The 25,080-nt window shown below is 36.2% G+C and overlaps 1 protein-coding gene across 1 annotated transcript in view; it reads left to right on the top strand.

Annotated features, from left to right (window-relative positions):
• ABCB1 (ATP binding cassette subfamily B member 1) overlaps nucleotides 1-24,871 on the top strand; it is a 55,296-nt gene extending 30,425 nt beyond the window's left edge. The window contains exons 16-27 of the mRNA XM_058181999.1: nucleotides 276-422; nucleotides 4,011-4,115; nucleotides 4,926-5,003; nucleotides 6,306-6,389; nucleotides 6,660-6,863; nucleotides 10,950-11,050; nucleotides 11,321-11,461; nucleotides 12,703-12,859; nucleotides 13,474-13,671; nucleotides 14,478-14,684; nucleotides 22,203-22,349; nucleotides 23,631-24,871. Of these exons, the coding sequence (XP_058037982.1) occupies nucleotides 276-422; nucleotides 4,011-4,115; nucleotides 4,926-5,003; nucleotides 6,306-6,389; nucleotides 6,660-6,863; nucleotides 10,950-11,050; nucleotides 11,321-11,461; nucleotides 12,703-12,859; nucleotides 13,474-13,671; nucleotides 14,478-14,684; nucleotides 22,203-22,349; nucleotides 23,631-23,837 (1,776 nt within the window). The 3' untranslated portion in view covers nucleotides 23,838-24,871. The remainder of the gene's footprint in view (nucleotides 1-275; nucleotides 423-4,010; nucleotides 4,116-4,925; nucleotides 5,004-6,305; nucleotides 6,390-6,659; nucleotides 6,864-10,949; nucleotides 11,051-11,320; nucleotides 11,462-12,702; nucleotides 12,860-13,473; nucleotides 13,672-14,477; nucleotides 14,685-22,202; nucleotides 22,350-23,630) is intronic.
• The last annotated feature ends 209 nt before the right edge of the window (nucleotides 24,872-25,080 follow it).

Genomic DNA, 25,080 nt, shown 5'->3' with positions numbered 1-25,080 from the left:
AGCCAAAAATATGCAAGACACCTGACCTAAAGAATAGAATAGAGACCTGCAGGCAGCAAGTTTGTCTTCAAGAGATGCTGGTGGAATTTGCAAAGACTGTTGGACACATGCAAACTTTTGAAATTTGGGAGGTGGGAATCAATGTTATGATATTGATTTTAAAAACTGTATCAGTGTGTCTGACAGCACACATGCATACATACGTATGTGCATGTATGCTTGGAATCCAGTGAATAAATATGCAAGATTATGTTTCATCTCTTTTCATATTCTAGGATGAAAATATTCCCAAGGTTTCATTTCTTAAGATTATGAAGTTAAATGTATCAGAATGGCCTTACTTTTTAATGGGAACATTTTCTGCTCTGGTCAATGGAGCACTGCAACCTGCATTTTCAATAATATTCTCAGAAATCTTAGGTGTGAGTATTTGATATATATAATACATTTTATACTATTTCCATGTCATCATATGATGACATTATGCTTTCAATATTCATTCCTATCCCATGATTTAAAAGTGTTGAATCTTCAAAAAGATACCTTTAAAAGTAGGTGATTTTTAAATCTGTGCTCTGTGCTCATATTTGCGAACTGGTAGGGAAGGTAAGTGAATCCCACCTCTGTTTGTATCTAAATAACATATATAACATACATATACATACATATATGTAGATGTATAGTTGTACATAAATGATCTCTATATACAAGCATACACATGTTTGGTGCTCATTTAATAACCACTCATTCAATGACTATTCAAAGTTACAACAGTACTAAGTGAGCATTAGTTACAATCAATCTTTATACTTACAGTTGTTGCAGTGTCCCTGCAGTCATGTGATTACCATTTGTGATCTTCCCTGCTGGCTTCCCACAAAGCCAGTGAGGAAGTTGGCAGGAAGTTGCAAGTCATAATCTTGCGAGATCCTGGCTTAATGGACCTGACTAGGTCTCCTGGAACTGCTGTTACTAAGCGATATAATCACATTTGATTTAACAATTGTGTCACTTAACAATGGAGATTTCAGTCCCAATTACGTAATATTGTTAAGATAAGACTACCAAACACACACATATATACACATGCAGATAGTAATTTTTTTTTTTTTTTTTGCAAAAATTTTTTATTTTTCCATAATAATTCCCACAATTTGACCAGTGTACAATACAATCACTTATCCAACAATCAGTCCTATACTCAAATTATACTCAGTCAGGGCTGCTCGACTGCCACTCCCCCCTTTAATCCTTTCTTCCCTTCTCATCCTTCTTAAACTTCCCCCACCACCTTCTCCTCGCTTTCCTACTTCCCCTCCTCTTTCCCACTTCTCACTACCATCCTTTCTAACCCTCTATCTCCTTCTTCTCCTCCTCCTATCCTTTCTTCTCCCTTCCTTCTTTCCTCCCTACCCACCTACCTACCTACTTTCTTCCTTCTTTACTCCTCTTTCCTTACCCTTTCCCTTCGGGAGTGTTTGCCGAGCAGTCCCGACATTACACCATTCCAACTTGTTTAATTCTACCATTATTCCTGTACAATGGCAACCAATCAATTTATAGTCTTCCCTTCCCGCCTCCTTCCCCGAGACTTCCCAGAACAGAATACAGGGTATTGTAACTAACAAACATAATCTAAAATATAACATAAAACATATTCCATTTCACACCATCACACTATCAATTCCCTTCTTTCTTAAACTAATACATAATAATTCCTAACTTCACTCAAAAACTAATTGATATTTTTTAATCTGATACTTATTTTGAATATAATCAATCCACCTCCTCCACTCCAATATATATTTTTCTTGTGTACAGTCTTTCAAGTAGGCAGAAATTTTTGCCATTTCTGCTAAATTTGATACTTTACTAATCCATTCTCCAATTGTGGGTAAGTCTTCTTTCTTCCAATATTGTGCAATCAATAATCTTGCAGCAGTTATTAAATTCAGAATCAGTTTTGTCTCTATAACAGTGCAATCTGAGATTATTCCTAATAAAAAGAACTGTGGAACAAACTTGATCTTCTTTTTCAAAATGTTCTGCATAATCCACCATATTTTAATCCAAAAGGCTTTAACTTTTTTGCAAGTCCACCATATATGATAATAGGTAGCATCCTTACAATCACATCTCCAACATTTTGCTTTCACATTTGGATACATACATGACAGTTTTTTAGGATCTAAATGCCATCTATAAAACATTTTATAAAAATTTTCTCTTAAATTTTGTGCTTGCGTGAATTTAACATTCCTCACCCAAATTTTTTCCCATGTTTCTAACATTATAGATTGTTGAAAATTTTGTGCCCATTTTACCATACAATCTTTAACCAACTCCATTTCTGAATCAATTTCAACCAATACATTATATAATCTCTTTATATGCTGTTGACCTTGATCTTTTATTTGCAGATAGTAATTTTTTATAAGACACAAATACACATGCAGATATAATTCTTTTATAAGAGAATTTTGTGTACAGCAGCATGTGAGTTGGGTACTGGTACATATTAATTCTTCTGTGGGATTATACTATGGATACAAAATTGTACTCTCTTTATGTAACTATTATTAAATTGTTAATATAATGTTGGTAGTTGTACCTATTATTTTAAATCATTTTTATTTGAAAAATTCCCTTTTATATATAACCCATATATTCTAGATCGTGATGGCGAACAGGTAGCATGCGGAGCCATATCTGTGAGCATGCGAGCACTGCCCTAGCTCAGCTCCAGTGCACATGCGTGCGCCGACCAGCTGATTTTTCGGCCTTCTGGGCCCACTGGAAGTCGGCAAATGGGCTGTTTCTGGCCCCCGGAAGACCTCTTCAGGAACTGGGGAAGGCCATTTTCACCTTCCCAGGCTCCTAGAAAGCCACTGGAGCCTGGGGAGAGCAAAAAACAGCCTTACGGTCCCACCGGAAGTCGGGAAATGGGCCATTTCCAGCCTCCAGAAGGCCTCTGGGGGGGGGTGGGAAGGCCATTTTCACCCTTTCCAGGCCCCAAGAAAGCCTCTGGAGCCTGGGGAGGGCAAAAAATGGCTCTACCAGGCGCACTGGGCCATCGAGTGCCAAAAGCAGGGGGAGAGCGGGGGGTCATGCGCGCATGCATGCGGGGGTGGTGGTGGGGTGCATTGAATTATGGGTGTGGGCATGCACGTGACTCCCCCGTACTCCCCCCGCTTTTGGCATGCAATGGCAAAAGGTTAGCCGTCACTGTTCTAGATCATATTTTTATTTTCTATAGCAGTGATGATCTTCTCTAATGCTGGTCAAAAACCTTAATAAAGGATTGTGAGATGAGGGAATGTTTTATAAGCCACTTATGGAGCAGATATAGTTGTGGAACTCTCCTGTAATAAAAATAAAAACGCATCAAAAAACTAAGGCCACCTGTTGGCCAATTTTTTCTTTTTATAGAAAATTTGTAATATACTCATTGATAGTTTACAGAAATTTTCTCTTTCATGGTTAAAACTGACTCGTCTGAGCAAAGGATCAGTGGTCTTTTAAAAGTGTGTTAAACCTAAGAACTGACCATGTATTTAGGCAGCTCACATAGTAACAACAGGCATTAGGCAGGTAAGTAAAAGAAAGGCATCTCATTCTTTCCTGAAGTACCTGCCAAAATGCCTCTGGAGAGAAATGCAATTAATGCCAGGGAACGTGCCAGCCATAGGAGAAAGTGACCAAGAAGAACTGGGTACCTTTCAGCCACTGAATCAATAGTTTCATTGAAGTGTTATGGATTATTATATTGGAAGAAGAAAGAAAGCTTTACTTTCAAACTAAAACAAATTTAATATTGGTTTAAACTGCCTTGAGACTGACTAGATTTGAGAATTGAACAATGTCACATGGACTTATCCTTTAAAAAGTATTAAAAGAGGTTTTCCTTTTGTGATGTACAGAACATGAAGAGTTATATTATCTAAGCAATATGTAATACTACATTGGAAGTGAATGAAATAAAACTAAGAGTGAAATTATTGTTTCCATAGATTTTTGCAATATCAGATCCCAAAATTGTGCGTGAAAAGAGCAATTTCTATTCACTGATGTTCTTAGCACTTGGCATTGTTTCCTTCATCACCTTTTTTCTTCAGGTAGGTTTCTTATCATTTTAGATGGATTCTGAAAATATCCAAGAGGAAGAAAACTCAAGGAATTTCTACCAATTTAGAGGCAGATCCAGACATTTGTGATCTTCAGATATATATAGCATTCTAGAACTATTACTAAATCAGGAAAAACAATAGTCTTTCTCATGAGGTTCTTTTGGTATATCTATCTGTCTGAATCTTGGATAAGTTTCCTTATATTATGGGGAACTGTTTTGATGCTTGAGTGGCTATTTGGAAAATTAGTGCTTTAATTATGGAAAGGAAAACATTGTGCCTCAGTCTTAATATAGTGATTTTAAATTATTTTATTGGCATTTTAAATTTTTCTTCTTTATGATAATTTAACAATCTTTGAACAATGTAGCAAACTATTAGTCTGATTAAAATGTGGATTCTACTAATGCTCTCTAATCAGATTTAATATAGGAAGCCAATTTAAGATGGAAAGGAAATGGTACAAAAGGCGAAAGAGCTAAATAGAAAGTCTGTTGGACTTCGGTGGAACAATTGTTTGCATGGGTAGCCACAGAATGTGTTCAGACAAGGCAAGATAGTGGCCACAATAGTACTATTGAAGCTTCATCTATTTTTTATATGTGGAGCTCCATAACCAACAGAGCATTAAAAAAAATATTCTGTTATTTTTATTTTGTTTTTACTATTCCCTCTGAATGTTTGTTTTCTAGGAATTTTATTTTCTCTCCTTTGAAAAGAGCAATGTGGTGCTCTTCCATTTGGCTTTGTGTTGCTTTTATATTTGCCACAATCAGGTACAACATTCTTCTCTTTCAGGGCTTCAGTTTTGGCAGAGCTGGAGAGATTCTTACAATGAAACTACGTTACATGGGATTCAAAGCAATGCTTAGACAGGTATGCAGAAGAAATGTGCTCATTTGTTTTATTGCTTTTATATTATTTCAGCCCAATTAATCATGGTTTGTTGTAAATTCCAAAATGTTATGATAATATACAAAACATGTATCCAAGGAGTAATGTGAATTATATTTCTTAAACAATGCTTTTCCTTATGGTATAATGGTATAATAAACCATTTTAAAGTAATAGACTCCATAGTATGCACTTTGGGTTTTTTCCAAAGGCAAGTCTACAATGGTTTAAATGTAAAAGTCAGCTTCTTATTTAAAACAGTCTCAAAATTCACCATAGTTAGAAAGTTTCGTATTTTATTTTTATTTTATTCGAGAAATTTATGCGGCTGCCCACTTGTTTACAGAGACTCTGGGCAGCTTATAACCAGTTATTAATTATTATTAATATGATTTTAGAAAATAGCTATTATATAGGGCTTCTAGTCTACTGCAGGTATTGAAACAGAGTGTAGCAGTGGTGGGTTGCTACTAAATTGCCCTGGATCAGGCGAACCGCTAGCGGTGGCAGGAGGCTCCACCCACCTGCCTGTATGCTTCTTTGCATGCGCAGAAGCACCATGCGTGAGCGCACCCATGGTGTTAAATTCTATAAGGTAACATGATGTATAAACCTAAATAACAAACACTGAATTAATATACAAATGAACAATGCAAATTAGCAACATTACTTTCTGATGTCGATCAATGGGTATGTTGAAAGATCTTTTGAAGGGGGATAAAATTTAATTCAATTGGGTAGATTTTTTTTCTAAACATTTCCCATATTAGAGGGCCTACTTCTATGAAACATTTAATGTTGTGCTCTTTGCATTAGTTTTTTTAAAATTGCTCTTTAGTTTTCATTAATAACAATCCACTTTTTCTATTCATTTTTCATCATTTGGGGTATTTCTGTTTTTATGGTTTTCTTTTCTTCCTTGGAGAAAATATCTAAAAATCTCATCTGAAACCATTATCATAGCAAAATATGTTCTAAAGCTAAAGTGTGTTAATTATTTGAAATAAAGGGTATTTAAAAAGTTGAAAATGGAGGTTATTGTTTTAGATCCATAAGTATGTAATTGGGAAAAGAACAAGAAGTCTTGTATAGCCTTAAAAAAACCCCGCTAATCTTTCAATAATCACCCAAAAAAACTCTCATAAATTCATGAAAAGATATTATAGTAATTATAATGCAGCATAGACTTTATCACAGCTTGATTCTATCTAAATTCTGAGATTTATTTAATCTGATTTGAAACATTTCATTTGAAAATAAATTGTTATTTGAAATGTTTTATAGGATATCAGTTGGTTTGATAATCCCAAAAACAGTACTGGAGCCCTAACTACAAGACTTGCAAATGATGCTTCTGAAGTAAAAGGTGTAAGTAATAACACATTTCCAATCGTTGCCAGAGCTTTTTGGTATTATCTAAAATAGAAAATTAACCATGGATTAACTATTTACCATGGCAAGTATGCAAATGTCAAGTTCCTAATGGATGTTTTAGAATTGTATCAGTCAGAAAGAACAGGAAGCAGAAAACAAATGCTTCTGAAATACCTTCCACTGCAATTTTCCACTGTTGTTTCTATATGAAGAGTCCATTTATTAAATTGTTTTAACATTCTTTTTCTCCCGTCTCTTTCTCAGGCCACTGGGGAAAGGTTAGGTATGATTGCTCAAAATATTGCTAATCTTGGGACTGGAATTATTATATCATTCGTGTATGGCTGGCAGTTGACCCTTTTACTTCTGGCTCTTGTGCCAATCATTGCAGTAGCAGGGCTCATTGAAATCAGAATGTTATCTGGACATGCTAAGAAAGATAAAAAGGAACTTCAAGGTGCAGGGAAGGTAAGTTTTTGATCTATCATTTGTTGAATAGCAACTTCAAATACCGGTGAACAAGCTGTACTGAAATTTATTTATTTATTTATTTATTTATTTATTTATTTATTTATTTATTTTGTCACAACAGTATATATAAGCATAAGCATGAAAGTAACTATATAATATATAAGCATACATATAAGCATAAGTATCTAATAACTATATTAATTGGATATAATGAAAAGAAACAATAGGACAGGAACGGTAGACACATTTGTGCTCTTATGCACGCCCCTTACAGACCTCTTAGGAATGGGGTGAGGTCAATAGTAGACAGTTTTTGGTTGAAGTACTTAGATCATTGGATATGAAAACTCCAAGGTCTTTGACAGGGTGGGGGTCATCAGTAAGGTAATGTCCATCAAGTTTGTATTTAGTGTTTAGATTCTTTTTTCCAATGTATAAGGCATTTGTGGGTTGAGATTTGGAGTTGCCAAGTTTTTGACCATTCTGACACAAAGTCAAGGTCTTTTTGAAGGGTAGCTGTATTGTTGGTACTGTTAAATAGTTTGACATCATCAGGAAAAAGAACACAGTTACTTTTAATATGGTCACAGAGATCATTAATGTATAATATGAAGAGTGTTGGTCCAAGAACACTGCCTTGGAGAACGCTGCTATTTATAGGAACAAGATTTGATAGGGCACTGCCTATTTTGACCACTTGTTGTCTGTTTGACAGGAACGCTGTTATCCAATTGTGGAGGGGTCCAGAGATGCTGTAGGATTTTAGTTTTAGAAGAAGTTTGTCATGTACCACTGAGTCAAAAGCTTTACAGAAGTCTATGTAAATTGCATCTATTGTTTTGCCTTGATCAAGATTTGTAGTCCATATGTTTTTGCAGTGAAGAAGTTGTAAGTTACATGATAATTTTTTTCTGAAACCAAATTGTTTTTTAGAGAGTAGATTGTTTGTTTCTAAGTGGAGGATAATGGATTGGTTGATGATAGATTCCATAACTTTACAGTTATGATATGGAATCAAATCAAGAAAGAAACACTGAGATATATATAATCTACTGGTAATCTTTCTTGATTCTCTGCCAATCTATAATAGCCTATTTCAATTTGTTGTTCTCCAGATATTTCAGGATTACATCTTCCAGTACTCAAGTTTTCTAGTATGGATTCTGGGAATCCCTTGTAAAAATCAAGATGTCAGGTTGGGGAAGATTGAATTCTAACAGAGGACTAATTGGTTAACAAACTCCTGTTTGGGAATACACATTTATCTTGCATCAAGTCTTGTTTAATTTGAGTACCTATTGTTTCCCCTTTCCTTTATTTGGAAGAAAATGTTCAAGACAGTTGTTAAATTTATCCTCTCTTCCAGGTTGTTCTCCAGGTCAAAGCATATTACAATTTATCTCTTGCTTATGTTACAGCTTAATACTGCAACCAATGTCTCTCCCTTCATCATAGTGATTACAGTGATTCTGGCTGGTTTCCCAGGATTTAGAATGAGAATGAGTTTTCTTCTGACTCATTCTTAGAATGAGAATGAGTTTTCCTTTGACTCCCAATCCTGCACATAAAAACTATTCAAAGAAGAAGAAGAAGAAGAAGAAGAAGAAGGAGAAGGAGAAGGAGAAGGAGAAGGAGAAGGAGAAGGAGAAGGAGAAGGAGAAGGAGAAGGAGAAGGAGAAGGAGAAGGAGAAGGAGAAGGAGAAGAAGAAGAAGAAGAAGAAGAAGAAGAAGAAGAAGAAGAAGAAGAAGAAGAAGAAGAAGCAGCAGCAAAAGACATTTACAGTAGTCATCAAGTTCTGATGATATCAGAACATTATCAGATTTTGCCGAGTAGCCCTTCAGAAGATCAGGAAATCAAAATGCAGTCTCCTGCTCCTCAAAAACCTCTGCACCTATATTAAGCCATAATTTTGGCTTACTGTTATAAATCATAATATTTGTGGCTTATTCAATAAAGCATACCTAATTTGTCCATGAATTAGTATGATAATTATACTAATTATAATATATATAAATATAATATTATATATATATATATATATATATATATATATATATATATATATATATGTAGGTCTTTGGTTATTTGGGTTTTCTCCCGCGTAAAATTGGAAGTGTCTTGGCGGCGTTTCGACGAAGTTTCATTCGTCATCTTCAGGCTTCAGCTTGGCTTCGTGCTTCAGCACGGTTGAAGCCTGAAGATGACGAATGAGACTTCGTTGAAACGCCAAGACACTTCCAATTTTACGCGGGAGAAAACCCAATAACCAAAGACCTACATACAAACAGCGAAAACCTCAGAAAACAAATATATATATATATATATATATATATATATATATATATATATATATATATATATATATATATATATATATATATATATTGTGTGTGTGTGTATGTGTGTGTGTATATACATATATATATATATATATAGTATGATAATTAGTATGATATGGACTACAAATCTTGATCAGGGCAAAGCAATAGATACAATCTACATAGACTTCTGTAAAGCCTTCGACTCAGTAGTATATGATAAACGTCTCCTAAAACTAAAATCCTACAGCATCTCAGGACCCCTCCACAATTGGATAACAGCTTTCCTATCAAACAGACAATAAGTGGTCAAAATTGGCAATGCTCTGTTAAACCTTGTTCCTGTTAAAAGTGGCGATTCCCCAAGGCAGCGTTCTTGGACCAACACTCTTCATATTATACATTAATGATCTCTGTGGCCATATTATAAGTAATTGTGTTCTCTTTGCTGACGATGTCAAACTATTTAGCACCACCAACAATACAGCTATCCTCCAAAAAGACCTGGACTTCTTATCTGAATGGTTTAAAACTTGGCAACTCCAAATCTCAACCAGCAAATGCTTAGTCTTACATATTGGAAAAAAGAACCTAAACACTAAGTAGAAGCTTGATGGACATTACCTTACTGCTGACCCCACCCTGTTAAAGATCTTGGAGTTTTCATATCAAATTATCAAAGTGCCAAAGCCCACTTCAACTACATCGCAAAAAAGACTTTAATCTACCTACATATATTGTACCTACATATACCTACATATATTGTTGTGACAAAATAAATAAATAAATAAATCTTGCGTAGCTTCTTCTCCAAAAACACTACACTACTAACCAGAGCTTATAAAACATTTGCTAGACCAATTCTTGAATACAGCTCGACTGTTTGGAACCCATACCATATTTCTGACATCAATACAATTGAACGTGCCCAGAAATATTTTACAGGAAGAGAACTCCACTCCTCTGAATACAACAAAATATCTTATGGCACCAGACTTAAAATCCTGGGTTTAGAAAATTTAGAATTACGCCGCCTTCGACAGGACCTGAGTTTAACTCATAGAATCATCTGTTACAATGTCCTTCCTGTCAAAGACTACTTCAGCTTCAATTGCAACAATACATGGGCACACAATAAATTTAAGCTTAATGTTAACCGCTCCAATCTTGATTGCAGAAAATATGACTTCAGTAACAGAATTAATGCTTGGAATACACTACCTGACTCTGTGGTCTCTTCCCAAAATCCCAAAAGCTTCAACCAAAAACTATCTACCATTGACCTCATCCCATTCCTAAGAGGTCTGTAAGGGGCATGCATAAGAGCACAAACATGCCTACCGTTCCTGTCCTATTGTTTTCCTTCGTTATATCCAATTAATATAGTTATTACATACTCATACTCATATATAAGCTCATATATTATTTCATGCTTATGCTTATATATACTGTGTGACAAAAAAATAAATAATAAATAAATAAAAATAAAAAATAAGTACCTAATGGTCTGTCAATGCTTACAACAGATACCTGGAAGTAACTGTGCTCTGGTTCCAAATATAAAATTTGGTGGCAAATATATAAAACTATTTTGACATAGTACTAGACTAGAGTATGGGGCTGTTATTTTTATCCTGTTTTTGGAAAGTTATTTTTTCCTTAGGATTAGAAAATGCCAATTTGTTAAACGCTGTTCTAAATCTAAAATTCAGATTGGGGAGTTCCTTATTTTCCTGTTATTACTGTATTTTTCACATTTTATAGATTGCAACAGAAGCTATTGGAAATATTCGAACTGTAGTTTCTCTCACTCAAGAAAGAAAATTTGAACACATGTATGGAGAAAATTTGAAAGGACCTTACAGGTAAGAAATATTAAAATGACTTGCCAACATTTGAAAAACAATGACTTAAAAATCAAAGATTTTATCATAGCCTTTTCCAATATAGTGCCCTCCACTTATAATAAATTACAACTTCTATCATCCTTTAGGTCTAGAAGGTTCCCTAAATATAGGTTTGTACCATATTAGGAAATATTAGCATGAATTATTCATATGGAATTTTGATGGATTTTATTTTATTGATAAATGTGTAGCACACAAAAAAACATTTTTTTCCATTTTTTGTTACAGAAATTCTGTAAAGAAAGCACATCTTCACGGACTAACTTTTGGCATTTCCCAAGCAATGTTGTACTTCTCCTATGCAGGCTGTTTTCGTTTTGGTGCCTATCTTATTGCAAATCGATATATGGATTTTAAGGCTGTATTCTTGTATGTAACACTGCAATATTTAAAAAACTATTTCAGTTGCAACTAGAATAACACCTCTGAAATTGTGATTGACTAAATGCCAGAATGGATGGCCTTGTAGGACAGTTAAAGCCTTGGGGGGAAGAGTAATGTTTATGTGGAATGAATGATCTACCAGGCAGGCACTTTAGAAAAATTTGGAACCATGTGCAGCAAAAATTAAACAAAAGAATGAGTAACTTGATTCTTACAATAAATGAAAATCATTACCTAGATTCTTCCGTTCTTTGACTGACGATTGAAGCAGAGCAAAGACTGTGTATTAAGAGTACAAAAAATAGCATTCCTACATAAGGAATAAAATTTGGACATCAGGAATACTGAGCAATCATGAGATAAAAAGCAATATTGACAATTTAAATTAATCTTTGCAGTGTCTGAATACGATGGTGACCTGAAAGTTGGGGAGCCACATCTCTAGAAAGAGCACTAATTGCTGTTCCCAACAATTGTTTAAGCATTTAATTAAAAGAATAAATATACACAGTTCCTGTTTCAGTTTCAATTATAAAAAAGACAGGTAGTTAATATTTGAGTTAGTTTTTGCATGACTGATTTGAGATTTTTGCACATGCAGCTTTTTCCAGAATAGAATAGTAAATCATCTATAGTATTATAGGATAGTGATGAACCTATGACATTCCACAAAATACCTATAAGAATTATTTTTAAAGCACGCCAGGTTCTTGTGTGATTTTGGGAGACTGCATGAGAATGGAGTGTGAGAATGGGGTGTGCTCTTGTGCAGCCTCCAGGACCTTCCAAAAATGAATTTATTTTACTTAGCTCATTTCATTAATTATTTTATGTTTCCTTACAAAATACATAACACCACACATAATTGACTGCATTTTTTACAAAATAAATGAATATTAAAAAATAGTTTATCTTTTGTTCCGTGTGCGCGCGCGTGTGTGTGTGTGTATGTGTGTGTGCAATGACACACCAGCAATCAAATTGGGCATTTTCTGAATTTTTAACATGCTGAGTCAAAAAGCTTTGCCATTACTGCACTAGGTCAATCTTCCACAACCTGGCCTCTTCCAAATGCATTAGCAATATTATTCAATAAATTTCCAGCCATTGTGATAGTTTCTCATTAACAAGAAACAAAATAATAAAATGTGTATGTAAATATTATCAAACCCATCTCTTTAGTAATGTAATATGTGTTTTCCTGTTTTCTAATTTTGCTATTCCAGAGTATTTTCCTGCATTGTATTTGGTGCCATGGCTGTAGGGCAGACGTTTTCATTCACACCAGATTATGCCAAAGCCAAGATATCTGCTGCTCAATTGTTCATGTTATTTGAAACAGTCCCATCAATAGATAATTACAGTGAGGAAGGAAAGAAGCCTGTAAGTTGATTTTTGGACATAATTTCAACACTACTGTGAAGACTGCAGTTAATGAGCTATTTATTGCTATACTCACAAGATTAATTTGTGCCATGTTATTCCAGTACATGCAGTTTAATAAATTATCAGCCTTCTTTTCACGGGCATAGATAATGCCAACTATCTATCTCAATATATATAAAGGCATACGGAATTGTGCTATTGATACAGTAATTATGATGCAAAAATCAAGATACTACAGTCTTCACATTATCTTACTGGTTTCTGTAATCCAGATTTGTTGATTTGCTTAGTCCAGGTTTTGTTAAAATTGTTCAATTATCGGAATTCCTGGCTAGAAATCTAAAGTTGTAAACCTAGCACATCTGTTCATTTAGAAGTCGTTCCTCAGTGCCATCTGGCTTCTGAGGCTATAATATTAAATTACAGCTCTTTCAATCTTAGAATCTTAATTAAAATATTGCTTTAATTAGAATGGCACCTATTTTAGCAAAGGAAAGTTACAAAATAATTTGGTTAATACCACTAGAACTGCTTGCTTTACTTTTGATATGTCTTTTTTATGTATTTGTTAACCATTTGTCTTAACTGTATGGATGTTGCTTGGATTCTAGGAAACAGTTAATAGCAATATAGCATTTAAGGAAGTGGTTTTCAACTATCCAACCCGGCCAGATGTTCCAGTGCTTCAAGGTCTGAATATTGCAATAGAGAAGGGGCAAACCCTGGCGCTTGTGGGAAGCAGTGGCTGTGGAAAAAGCACATTAGTCCAGTTGCTTGAAAGATTCTATGATCCTCTCAGTGGAGAAGTGGTAAACTCATTTGGATTTTGCTTACATTGCTTTCAAAATTCAAATTAATGTAACATGATGCTAGATAATGAAACATTCCTATTCAGAATTAAACCTTAGGTACCAAAATGTACCATTTTATTTTTTTTAATATATTGTTATTTTCCCCTCTTTTGGAATGTTTAATATTTTTAGAAAAAGGTAACTCTATTGGAATTCATTCTGTGATATAGGAATGAAGTCTGAGGTCCCATCTCTTACTCTGGGTCATTGTCCTTCAAACCTTTCCTGGAAGCACTCCCATGTCAATAATAGTTTAGGGCAATTTAAGAAATGAGGAACTTGTGACTCTTGAGTATTGTCTCCATCCTCCTCCTTATATTGATTATGCTGCCTGGAACTTAATCCAGCAACATCTTCGACATAAAGTCATTTTGGGATGAGGTAAAATTTGATCCAATCTGTTTCATTAATTCATTTGTTTCATTCAAATTATGCATTAAATTAATCCTATTTTCATCTTATTTTTTGTTGGGTTTTCTGTCATTTATGTAATGATTGGTTGATTAGATGCCATTTGCAACTCTCAGCAACTGTAGACATCAATTTTTCCACATGACAATCTATCCATAACCTCTTCTTTCAAGTATCCTTACCCTATAATCACTGCCCCCATAACTAAGGTCATTCACTTTCCGGCTGGTTGTCCTCTTCCTTTTTTGTAAGGAAGAGCTTTCAGTTTATCTGATAACATTTTTGAAGGCCAATATCCATTGTACATCACAAAAATCTCTGCCTCTAAGCTGTAATAACCCCTTTTTTTCCAGCTTTTGGATGGTGAAAATGAAAAGCAGTTAAATATTCAGTGGTTGCGGTCTCAAATTGGAATTGTTTCTCAAGAACCGGTCCTGTTTGGTTGCAGTATTGCGGAAAATATTGCCTATGGTGATAACACTAGGGAGGTACCATTTGATGAGATATGTGAAGTAGCCAAAGCAGCCAATATACACTCCTTCATTGAATCTTTACCAAATGTAAGTTCCTTTTCTAACATGTCCTTCATTGAATTCCTAGGTATGCTTTCACAGTAGCACAGAGACTCTTCTTGATGGTATATTGTTAAGGAGTTTTTCTTGATATAGAAATTAAGCAACATATTACCATAAAGAATAACAGACTGCATATCCATGATAGCACTCAACTAATTACATTTTAAAAAACTTTTAGCAAATTAAAATTAGTGTGTTAGAATGACCTCTTATGCTAATTAAGTTATATGATTACTTATGTGTTATTTATTTATTTATTCATCACATTTCTATACCGCCAATCTAGGGGCGAAATGCTCCTGGTTCGGACCAGATCGCCTGATCCAGTAGCGATGGCAGCAGGTGGTTTGGAGAACCGGTAGCAAAAATTGCTGCGCCCCCCCCCCCGCCCAGCTGAGCTGCACAATCATCAGAGTTTTGGTTTTTTTTACTTTTAAAAGCATTCTTTCTTTGGCCGAAAAAATGCTTTTAAAAGTAAAAAAAAAAGCCTCTGATGATCGCACAGCTCAGCTGGAATTGTTAGAACCCTTTAGGAGCATTTTTTCTACAGCCTCTTCAGCTGAAGAGGCTGTAGAAAAAATGCTTCTGAAGGGTTCTGGCAATCCCAGCTGAGTTGCCTGATCCCTTTAAAAGCAATTTTTTTATTTTTTTTTACTTTTTACTTGGCCAAAGAGGCTGTAATTAATTGCTTTTAAAGGGATCAGGCTACTCTGCTGGGATCGCCAGAACCCTTCAGAAGCATTTTTTCTACAGCCTCTTCAGCCGAAGATGTTGTAGACAAAATGCTTTTAAAAGAAAAAAAAAAAGGTTGGCCACGCCCACCCAGTCACATTACCCCCCAAGCCACCCCCACAGAACCAGTAGCAACACATTTTACATTTCACCCCTGTGCCAATCTCACCTAAATTGATTCCTAAGGTTACTTGTTATTATTACCAAAAAATTTTACACTATAAATTGCATTCTAATGCTGGGAGAGCCTTCTAGTAGGGGTAAAATCTATTTTTTTTTTGCCACCGGTTCTGTGGTCATGGCTTGGTGAGCGGGCCAACATGATATCACTCACGTCACTCTTTCTTTCTTCTCTTTCTCTCACTCTCCCTTCCTTCCTTCCTTTCTCTTTCTTTCTTTTCCCTCTCTCTCCCTTTTTTCCTTCCTTCCTTTTTTCTCTCTCTCGTCAGCCCCGCTGCGCCAGGGCTGTCATTTTGGCGGAGACGGCAGCCGATGGAGCCAACTGCCCCACATTCCATCTGCCCGGGAAGCCTCACCCTGGCTCCACTTGCTAGCCCTGCATCCTGTAACTCGCTGGTTGCTTCCCTGCCCACTCTTAATGCCGCCAGCGCTGCTGCTACTGGGAGATCGGCTGGATGCAGCCGAATGAGGTTTGCTGTCTTGCCAGCCACAAATAATAGAAAGTGCCTAGAATCCAGGCTATGGTCAGATGAAAAAAGAGAGCGAGAGAGCAAGAGAGCGATGGGGAAACATCGACACCCGATTTTCAGGCAAGCATGGCAGGGCTTCGGGGAAGGGATTAAGCTGCTAGCTCCTTCCTCCACAGCCCTTGATATCTCAGTCTTCCTTGGTCTCTCTCACTCTCTTTTTGCTCTGCGGGACTAAGTTGGGAGACAAGAGCACCAAACAGCTGTGACTGCTTGAGCCAGCCAAAGAAGAGAGGGAGGGAGGGAGAATCGGGTATCGCCGTTTTCCCATCACTCTCACACTCTCTTGCTCTCTTTTGTATTTTCCCCAAGAACTGAAGCTTTTTTCAGCTGACTCGGAGCTCCCAGGTAGCCCGGAGGTCCCGCAATGAGGCGGATCCGGGCTAATGCCATTGCGATCCTGACCGTAGCCTGGATCCTAGGCACTTTCTATTAATTGTGGAAGGAGTGAGCAAACCTCATTCAGCTGCGTCCAGCTGGTCTCCCAGCAGCAGCGGCATTGGTGGTGTTAACAGTGGGCAGAGAAGCTCTGGCAAAGTCAAGCTCCATAAAGAAGAGGGGACCACCCCCCTTCTTGTAAGTGCAGCTTCCCAACCCCCCTCTGGTGCCTGCCAATGGGTTGGTGATTCCCGTGGCTGCCTTACTGCAGAACCAGATGCTGAGCAGGCATGGGGAGCTTGGGGGGGGGGAAGGAAAGGAAGTGCTTGGAGATATAGAAGTGTCAGCCAAGTATGTGGGGAGATTGGCTGGTGAGGAGGAAGAGATGGAGTGGCAAAGAGGTAGGGTGGGTGGGGCAGTGGGGCTTGTGCCACGGAAATTGATGTATTTATTCCAGCATTTTTCTCCCCGAAGCCCTGCCTTGCTTGCCTGCCTTCTACATGGGCTTCAGCTTGCCTGCCTTTGCAAGCTGGCCACCAGGACGCTGGGAAGGCAGCGTGGAAGGCAGGCAAGCATGGCAGGATTGCGGGCCACGGATCGGTTCGGGGGCATGGCCAGCCAGCCATTGCTCCGAGTTTGGCAAACCAGCCCCAGTCTTCGCTACCTATTCACCTGATCTGGTCCGATCCAGTACCATTTCACCCTTGCCTTCTAGGATTGGTTCACTCTCTTGGTTCACTCAATTTCTTACTATGCATAGAGGTAGTTTTCGACCTATGACCACAATTAAGCTCAAAATATATGTTGCTAAGCAAGACAAATGGAGTTTTGATCCATTTTACAGCTTTTCTTAACCAAGGTTTAAGTGAATCATTGCAGTTATTAAGTTAGTAACATGGTTATAAAGTGTATCTAGGTTCCCCGTTGACTTTGCTTGTCAGCAGGGCACAAAAGGTAATTATTATATGCCCCTTGGACACTGCAACTATCATAAATATGAGCCAATTGCCAAACAGTTGAATTTTGATCATGTGGCCATGGGATGCTGCAATGGTTTTAAGTATGAGAAATGGTCATGTCACTTTTTCAGTACTGTTGTAACTTCGAATGGTTACTAAACAAAAGGTTGTAAGTCAAGGACTATCTGTACACTAATATTTTCCCTAAATATTTCTACACAAATGTATATATGTTTCTACAAAAGTTCTAGACAACTTATAATTCTAAAACAATTAATACTTGGCACTTAAGTATCTGCAGAATTGTTTAATTGAATCTGAATCAGCCCAATCAGCAAAACTGTTTTCAGTTCTTCACTTTACCTAGATGTTCCCCATATCCCTGCTATTACCAATTATCCCTGGTTCGTACATTAGCAGGGGAAGTTGCAGCTCATACTTGAGCGTGAGCCCCCATAAAAAAGAATTCATGTAGAGGTAATCCTTGACTAGCAACCACAATTGGGGTAGGGATTTCAAGTAAGTCATTGCATTTGTAAGTTAAGGCACCAGAGTGACCAGAGTTGATTATCACCAATTTTACAATGGTTGTTAAATAAATCTATTCTCTCAAATGAGTGTTCTTTGCCTGAAACTGGCAAAAACTACTGGAAACTGGCAAAAAACTTGCAAATTCAGTTTGCTGCCATGGACGCTGCAACAAGTCATAAATGCAAGCCAATTGCCATGCATCTGAAATGCAGTCATGTTAACCATGAACTGGGGGGTGGAGTGGGGGAAACAATCCAACATTTTATGTCAGCCAGAAATGCTTTTCAAGTCCCATAATAACTTCAAAAGGTTGTTAAACCAGTTGGATATCATGGATTACCTGTAATCTATTTTATCCAGAGTTCTTTGAACTTGATATATACAGAAGGTTATTAAAAACTATGGCTAACAACTACCAACCGAACTGGGAGTATTCTTTCATTTTCTCCAACTGTCATAAAATGATTGAAATGTCAGTTCACTACTTACAGACCCTTTTTATTTAATTTTAATTTTTTTATTTCCATTTTCCAACATCATATTTATGTACAAACTATTATTTATTTATTTATTTATTTATTTATTTATTTTATTCAATTTTTATACCGCCCTTCTCCCGAAGGACTCAGGGCGGTGTACAGCCAAGTAAAAAATCACAGTATAAAATTAAACGAAATTAAAACAAACATATTATAAGGTGGCCAAATTTAAAACAAATTAAAATATTAAAATATAAATAACCCCAATAAAATTTTAGGCCAGTCCCGCTTGAATAAATAGGTGTGTTTTCAGCTCACGGCGAAAGGTCCGAAGATCAGGCACTTGACGTAAACCAGGGGGAAGCTCGTTCCAGAGCGTGGGAGCTCCCACAGAGAAGGCCCTGCCCCTGGGGGCCGCCAGCCGACATTGTTTGGCGGACGGCACCCTGAGAAGCCCCTCTCTGTGAGAGCGTACGGGTCGATGGGAGGCAAACGGTAACAGCAGGCGGTCCCATAAGTACCCAGGTCCTAAGCCATTATTCATCATTAATCATTAATTTTTATTTATTACTGATTCAGGCCTGCCCGACTGCCACTTCCTTTCTTCACAACCTCCCTCTACTACTTTCCCATCCTTCATCTCCTTCACTTTACTACTTCCTCTCCTCCTTCTCCACTCCTCCCTTCTTACACCCTATCTAACCTTCTTATTCCCCTCCTCCTTCTCAACTCTTTCCTACCTACTTTCTTCCCTCCTTCTACTCCTCTCTCCTTTTTTTTCTGAAATGGCAGTCGAGCAGCCCCAATATCATTTTAAATTTTAATTTCATATCTTCAAACATTACTATACATTAATAACCAATCCATTTATCATTTCCCCCCCCCCTCCCCCTCCCCCCCCCAGACTTCCCAGAGCAAATACTGGGTATTATGACTAACAATCACAAGCTAAAGTATACAAAATATACATAAACTCCCACCCTCAAAAATTTAAAACTCTAAATCCCCTCACAATAAAAATAAAGAGATAAGAAAGAATAATAAAAAAGAAAAAAGACAAGAAACAGTACCAACTTCGCATATTACTTCTTACAATCCATTTTTAAAATTAATCCATCTTCTCAAATTCAAATTTTTTCCCCTTGTATATTCCTTCAAATTTCATAAATCCATTTCTTGAATTACAATCCATCTTCTCGAACTCAAATTTTCATCACTTATATATTTCTTCAATTGTCATAACATTTAATGTCCATTCTTCTTACAGTCCATTTTAAGAATTAGTCCATCTTCTCAAATTCAAATTTTTTCTCCCACTTGTATATTTCAAATTTCATAAGTCCATTTCTTAAATTACAATCCAGCTTCTCAAACTCAAATTCTCATCACTTATATATTTCTTCAATTGTCATAACATTTAATGTCCAATCGTCCAATACTACTCCATCAATTAAATATCATTACGAATAAAATCTCTCAAATACAATATTTCCAACTTAACTTCATAACTTTTACTATCTATAAACGTATCAATTAAAACAAATAATCATTTAAGATACATCCACAATATAACAGTAAACAATTAAAATCATTACATCCACAACATTATCTAAATTCATAAATTTTACTTTCCATCCTTCACAATTAAATAATATCATCCCATAGGTTTATACCATACAAATAGCAAATAACAAAAATCCTATAATTTGTATCCTAAACAAATCAATTTCAAAAATTAACCATAATCATCATATTCACATCTTAAACATTCCTCCCCTCTCCTATTCCATTTTCCATCATTTCCAAACCATTTAACTTAGCATCTAACAACAAAGGATTCCCACTCTTTAAAACATTAATATAGAAATGTCTTGCTTTCATAACTGAATTAAGAAAATACTTTCTGCCTCTAAAATTCACTGACAAACCCATTGGAACTTCCCATCTAAAATATATCTGATGTTTCTTAAACTCATCCACTAAAAAAGCAAATTCTCTTCTCTTTCTTAACATTTTAGGAGGAATTTCCTTCATCATTTTTATATCTTGTCCCAATATTTGAAATTTATTTTTATAAAAGGCTTGCAAGATTTCATACCTAATCTTTTTAGTTGTAAAATAAATAACCACATCCCTCGGTAATCTATTTTGTCTTGCCCACCAAGAATTAACACGATAAATTCTTTCAATATTAATCTCAAAGTCTTCTGGCTCCACACCCTTTATCTGAGCAAAGGCTTGCGTAAAAATCTCTTTTAAATTTTCCTTCCTATTTTGCCTCAATCCCCTCACCCTTATAGCATATTCCATTAATCTATATTGTAATATTACTCTTTCTTCATCTGCCCTATCTACCTTTGCCTGTATATCTTCCATCTTATTATCTAAGTTCCAATTATTTTGATTCTTTTGAATTTCCTCTATTTTCCTTTGCAACTCTAAATTAGCTTTATTAATTTCTTCAAGATTATCTTCCATCTGAATACAAGAGCTTAATATTTGCAAAATTGCATCCTTTACCATTTTCATTTCCCTCTTCTGTTCTTCCACCACTTCCTTAAAATCAAACATCTCTTTCTCTATTTTATCAAATTTTTGATCTATTTCTGAAAAACGAATCTCCAAAAACTCCTGTAAAGAGTTTCTTAATTCCTTTTTAATCTCTTCTTTTAATTTTCGAATCTGAACTGAAGAAATTTCAAAGTTTTTAGTGACTTTTGGTACTATTTGCTTAAAAGCCATTTTTTAAAATATAGCCTAATAACGGACAAAAAGAGGTTAAAAAAGAAAAATTCAAAAAGCTTTCTTCTGAATCACTATAATCCCAAAGAAGAAGAAAAAATATAAATCATAAAATTCTCATTTCTTCCATTTAGTCAGTGTCTTCCTGTATATCTTCTAGTTCCACACTAGCTGTTAATAAGCATTTCCTTAACTTTCGTTTCCAATACACACATTCCACAAAACGCCCTTTGCTTTCTTCTGTCCTATCTTCGCAACAAATATATCCTCAGGGGATTGCAGTCTTCTTACAAACAAATGCTAGAACTCCAGTTTCTGCTCCGTCCGCATTACAATCCATCATAAATCAGTTTCTGCCACGGAGACTGGACGCTACGTTTTTTTTCTGCCAGAAGGTAGATGCATCTCCGAGTCTGGAGCTTTTCAGGCTATGGAAGGAGCATTCCCTCAAGCCCCCAGAAACTTTTTCTGTGGCTTTTTTGGGTGTCTCAACTTCAGCCTGAATGCTCATCTCTCCCTCTTTGCCCGAGGGAAGAGATTTACAAGCTGTCGGACAATAGAGTTACGATGTCCTGACAGCTCTACAGACTACGGAGTTAGCAGTCTAAACAAGACTGCTTTCAATGAAGCGGAGTCAGACCAGAAGTCCACTACCTACAGACCCTTATCCTTGGTACATGACTGTTTATATGACATTAGTAGGATTAATTAATTAATTAAGCTTTTTACCTCTTGCTAAATTCCACTCTTGCAAAACATGGAGCATTGGCAGACTACTAAGAGACTATATTTTAATTGAAATGCTCCTCTAAAAGAAAGACTAGTACTTCAGAGAGAGAGAGAAAGAGAGAGAGAGAGAGAGAGAGAAAGAAAGCAGGAATTTTACATGCAAAGAATCCTAGCTTGTTCATTGGCATAAATGATTGAATTAATTGATACACCAATATTTGTTGAAATAATTTTGATTACTTATAGAAATACAATACTGCTGTTGGTGACAAAGGAACTCAACTCTCTGGGGGCCAAAAGCAGCGCATTGCTATTGCCCGTGCTCTCATCCGCCAGCCAAAAATTCTGTTGTTGGATGAAGCGACCTCTGCCCTTGACACAGAAAGTGAAAAGGTAACTATTTTGTCACTGCAGAAAACACAGGTTTCCAATTGGGAAGATTTCAGAATACAGCATATCATTTGAGGCAAACGATACCTAAAAAGTAAGCACATGAACAAAAGTCTCCATTTCAGTCCCTTGTTATTTCAATTAAGTTGTAAATTTTCCTTCTTCTAGTTGTTGTTGCTGCTATTTAAAGAACTTGATGAGATGAGATAAGATAACATCTATTATCATTTTTTATATGTTTGTGAGCACACTGGCACACATTAAAAATGAAATCCTGTTGCCTGCTCTCAAAAGAAAGCATATATCTACCCATATATATTATATGACTGCTTATCTTATCATATTTAATGAACCTAGGCAACTCATAACAATCAACAAAAATAAAAACTAAACAACGTTCTCATTTGGTGCCCAGCAACCACACTATTAGCTTCCTGACTCATCCTCCAGCCTAACCCAATACTTGGCAGAAGAGGCAGATCTTCAGGGCCTTTCAGAAGGCTAAAAGGATATGGACCCCTTCAATCTCTGGTGGGAGTCTATTGCATAGAGATGGAGCAGCTAAAGAAAAAATACCCTTCAAAGGTCCCATCTGACACAGCAACATTTATGGGATGGGACCTGAGGCATGCCTATCCTATCAAACATATTGGCACAGAGAGATATCAATAACCAATTTTAACTAGCATGGACAATCCTGGCCAAGTGGACTAAAAGTTTGCTTCAATATAAATCAGATTTTGTATTCTTGGCTTCTAGCCACCAAGTGACTAAGCTACAGGGTCTCCTAAAGGGTTCATAACTAGAAAATTAACATCAATAGTTCAAATTAAAGCATGAAGCTGTTTCAGAATTAGTTGCACATTAAGCTCCTATGGGTACATCTGCAAATACACTCACAATGGAATAATTTTTATGAAACATCTTAAGAAGTAATGCATACAGGATGCTGTGTGCTTCAGCTTCCAATAGACCAAAGATTTTATTAAATTAACTTGAATTCTTAAATGGCAATTTTTCTAAAGAATCATGCAGAATCATGCAGAATGTGTTAATAGCTGTCTACATCTTAGATGAAAGTAACTCTAGTCATGTATATATATGCTGCAATAAAATAGCAAATAGTTAAAGATGATACAAGATTGTCCTTTCTTTTATAGTTGCTCATTATATAATTAATTTAATAGTTCATTTTAACAATGAACAGTTATAATCAAAATGTACGTATTCTCAGAGAATAGGACTTTTTTATTTATTAAAATGTGTATTTTTTCTTTTCAATAGGTTGTTCAGGAGGCTCTGGATAAAGCCAGACAAGGTCGTACCTGCATTATAATAGCTCATCGCTTATCAACAGTGCAGAATGCTGACAGTATAGCTGTAATCCAGAATGGGAAAGTCATGGAACAAGGAACACATCAGCAGCTACTAGCTCAAAAAGGAATTTATTATTCACTAGTCAATGTACAGGCAGGAACAGCTCATGTATAAATAAGAAAATGAACATTACTTGAATTAATTGATAGATGTATTATGTGGCATTAAGCTGGGGTTGACTCTTAACGACTGTACAGATAGATTTTCATCAGAATGATCTGTCCCCAATTTGGTCTTTCAGGTCTTTCATAGGTGCATTGATTGTCACAGTAATTGAAAACATCTGTCTTGCTGCTGGTTGCCCTTGTCAGGTCTCTAAGGACCAAGAAGGATACATGGAATTACTTTTGAATAGTTTCCTTTATTGTTCCTCATCTATAGGCAGAAATCTTGCCAAAGTAAAGCAAATATTTGCATCACCATAGGTATACTCTGAGAATTGCTAGGGAGGAACTGTTTTAACTCTTCCTCCTGACTCTTTGCCTTCTGGAATGTAGCCCCTTGTTCCTGGGAATCCAGATTACATTCCACCAGAGTCCTCTTCTTTACTTCTACCTTTCCCAGCATTATAGACTTTTTCATAGAACTAAGTCTTCATATAATGTACCCAAAATATGATATTCAAAGCCTGATCATTTGTTTGTGCCTTGAGAAAGAACTCTGTTGATTTCTTTCACAATCCAATTCTTTTCTATTTATGATATTCTCAGGAATTTTCTGCAACCCCAAAGTTCAAAAACATCAGCGTTTTTTTTATCTTCTTCTTCAAAGTCCAACTTCCACATCCATAGATTGTTATAGAGAAAATATAGTCTGCACATTTCTGATTGTTAAGATATACACAGTTTTTCTCAAGACTTCATTGTTTTTCTAGCAAATGCTAGTCTAAGGAGTATTTCTTGGCTGTTGGTTCCTTTATTGCTGAGAAACAATCCTAAAAGTGAGACGTTGTCACCCCTTTACTAATTTTCCTGCAATATGCAGTATGTTCCACAAATCAGTTCAATAAATAAGGGAAGGGAGCACAAGTTTTATTCACTCCTTTGCCAACCTAGAGCCAGTCTGTTTCATCATATTATCTCCAGACTGTGGGTTCCCAACCAATATTTGCAGCAACTAACAAGTACAGAAGATGCTATTCACATTCTTTTTTTTTTTTTTTTTTTTTTATTCAAAAAGTTTTACAAAAAATTTTTTTCCCCCTTTCCCACCAACCCCTCTCCCTTCACAAACCCCCTCCCCCCTGGCTTCCCGGAAGAAACACAAGGTATAGTTAAAAATAAAACAAACATATGCTAAAAAAAATTTTTTCCCCAAAACTATTATACCAATTCTCCCTCTCTAACTCTGACTTCCT

The sequence above is a fragment of the Ahaetulla prasina genome, chromosome 4, assembly GCF_028640845.1.
Source record: "Ahaetulla prasina isolate Xishuangbanna chromosome 4, ASM2864084v1, whole genome shotgun sequence".
Lineage (NCBI taxonomy): Eukaryota > Metazoa > Chordata > Lepidosauria > Squamata > Colubridae > Ahaetulla > Ahaetulla prasina.
This window is presented reverse-complemented; position numbering and strand designations above follow the sequence as displayed.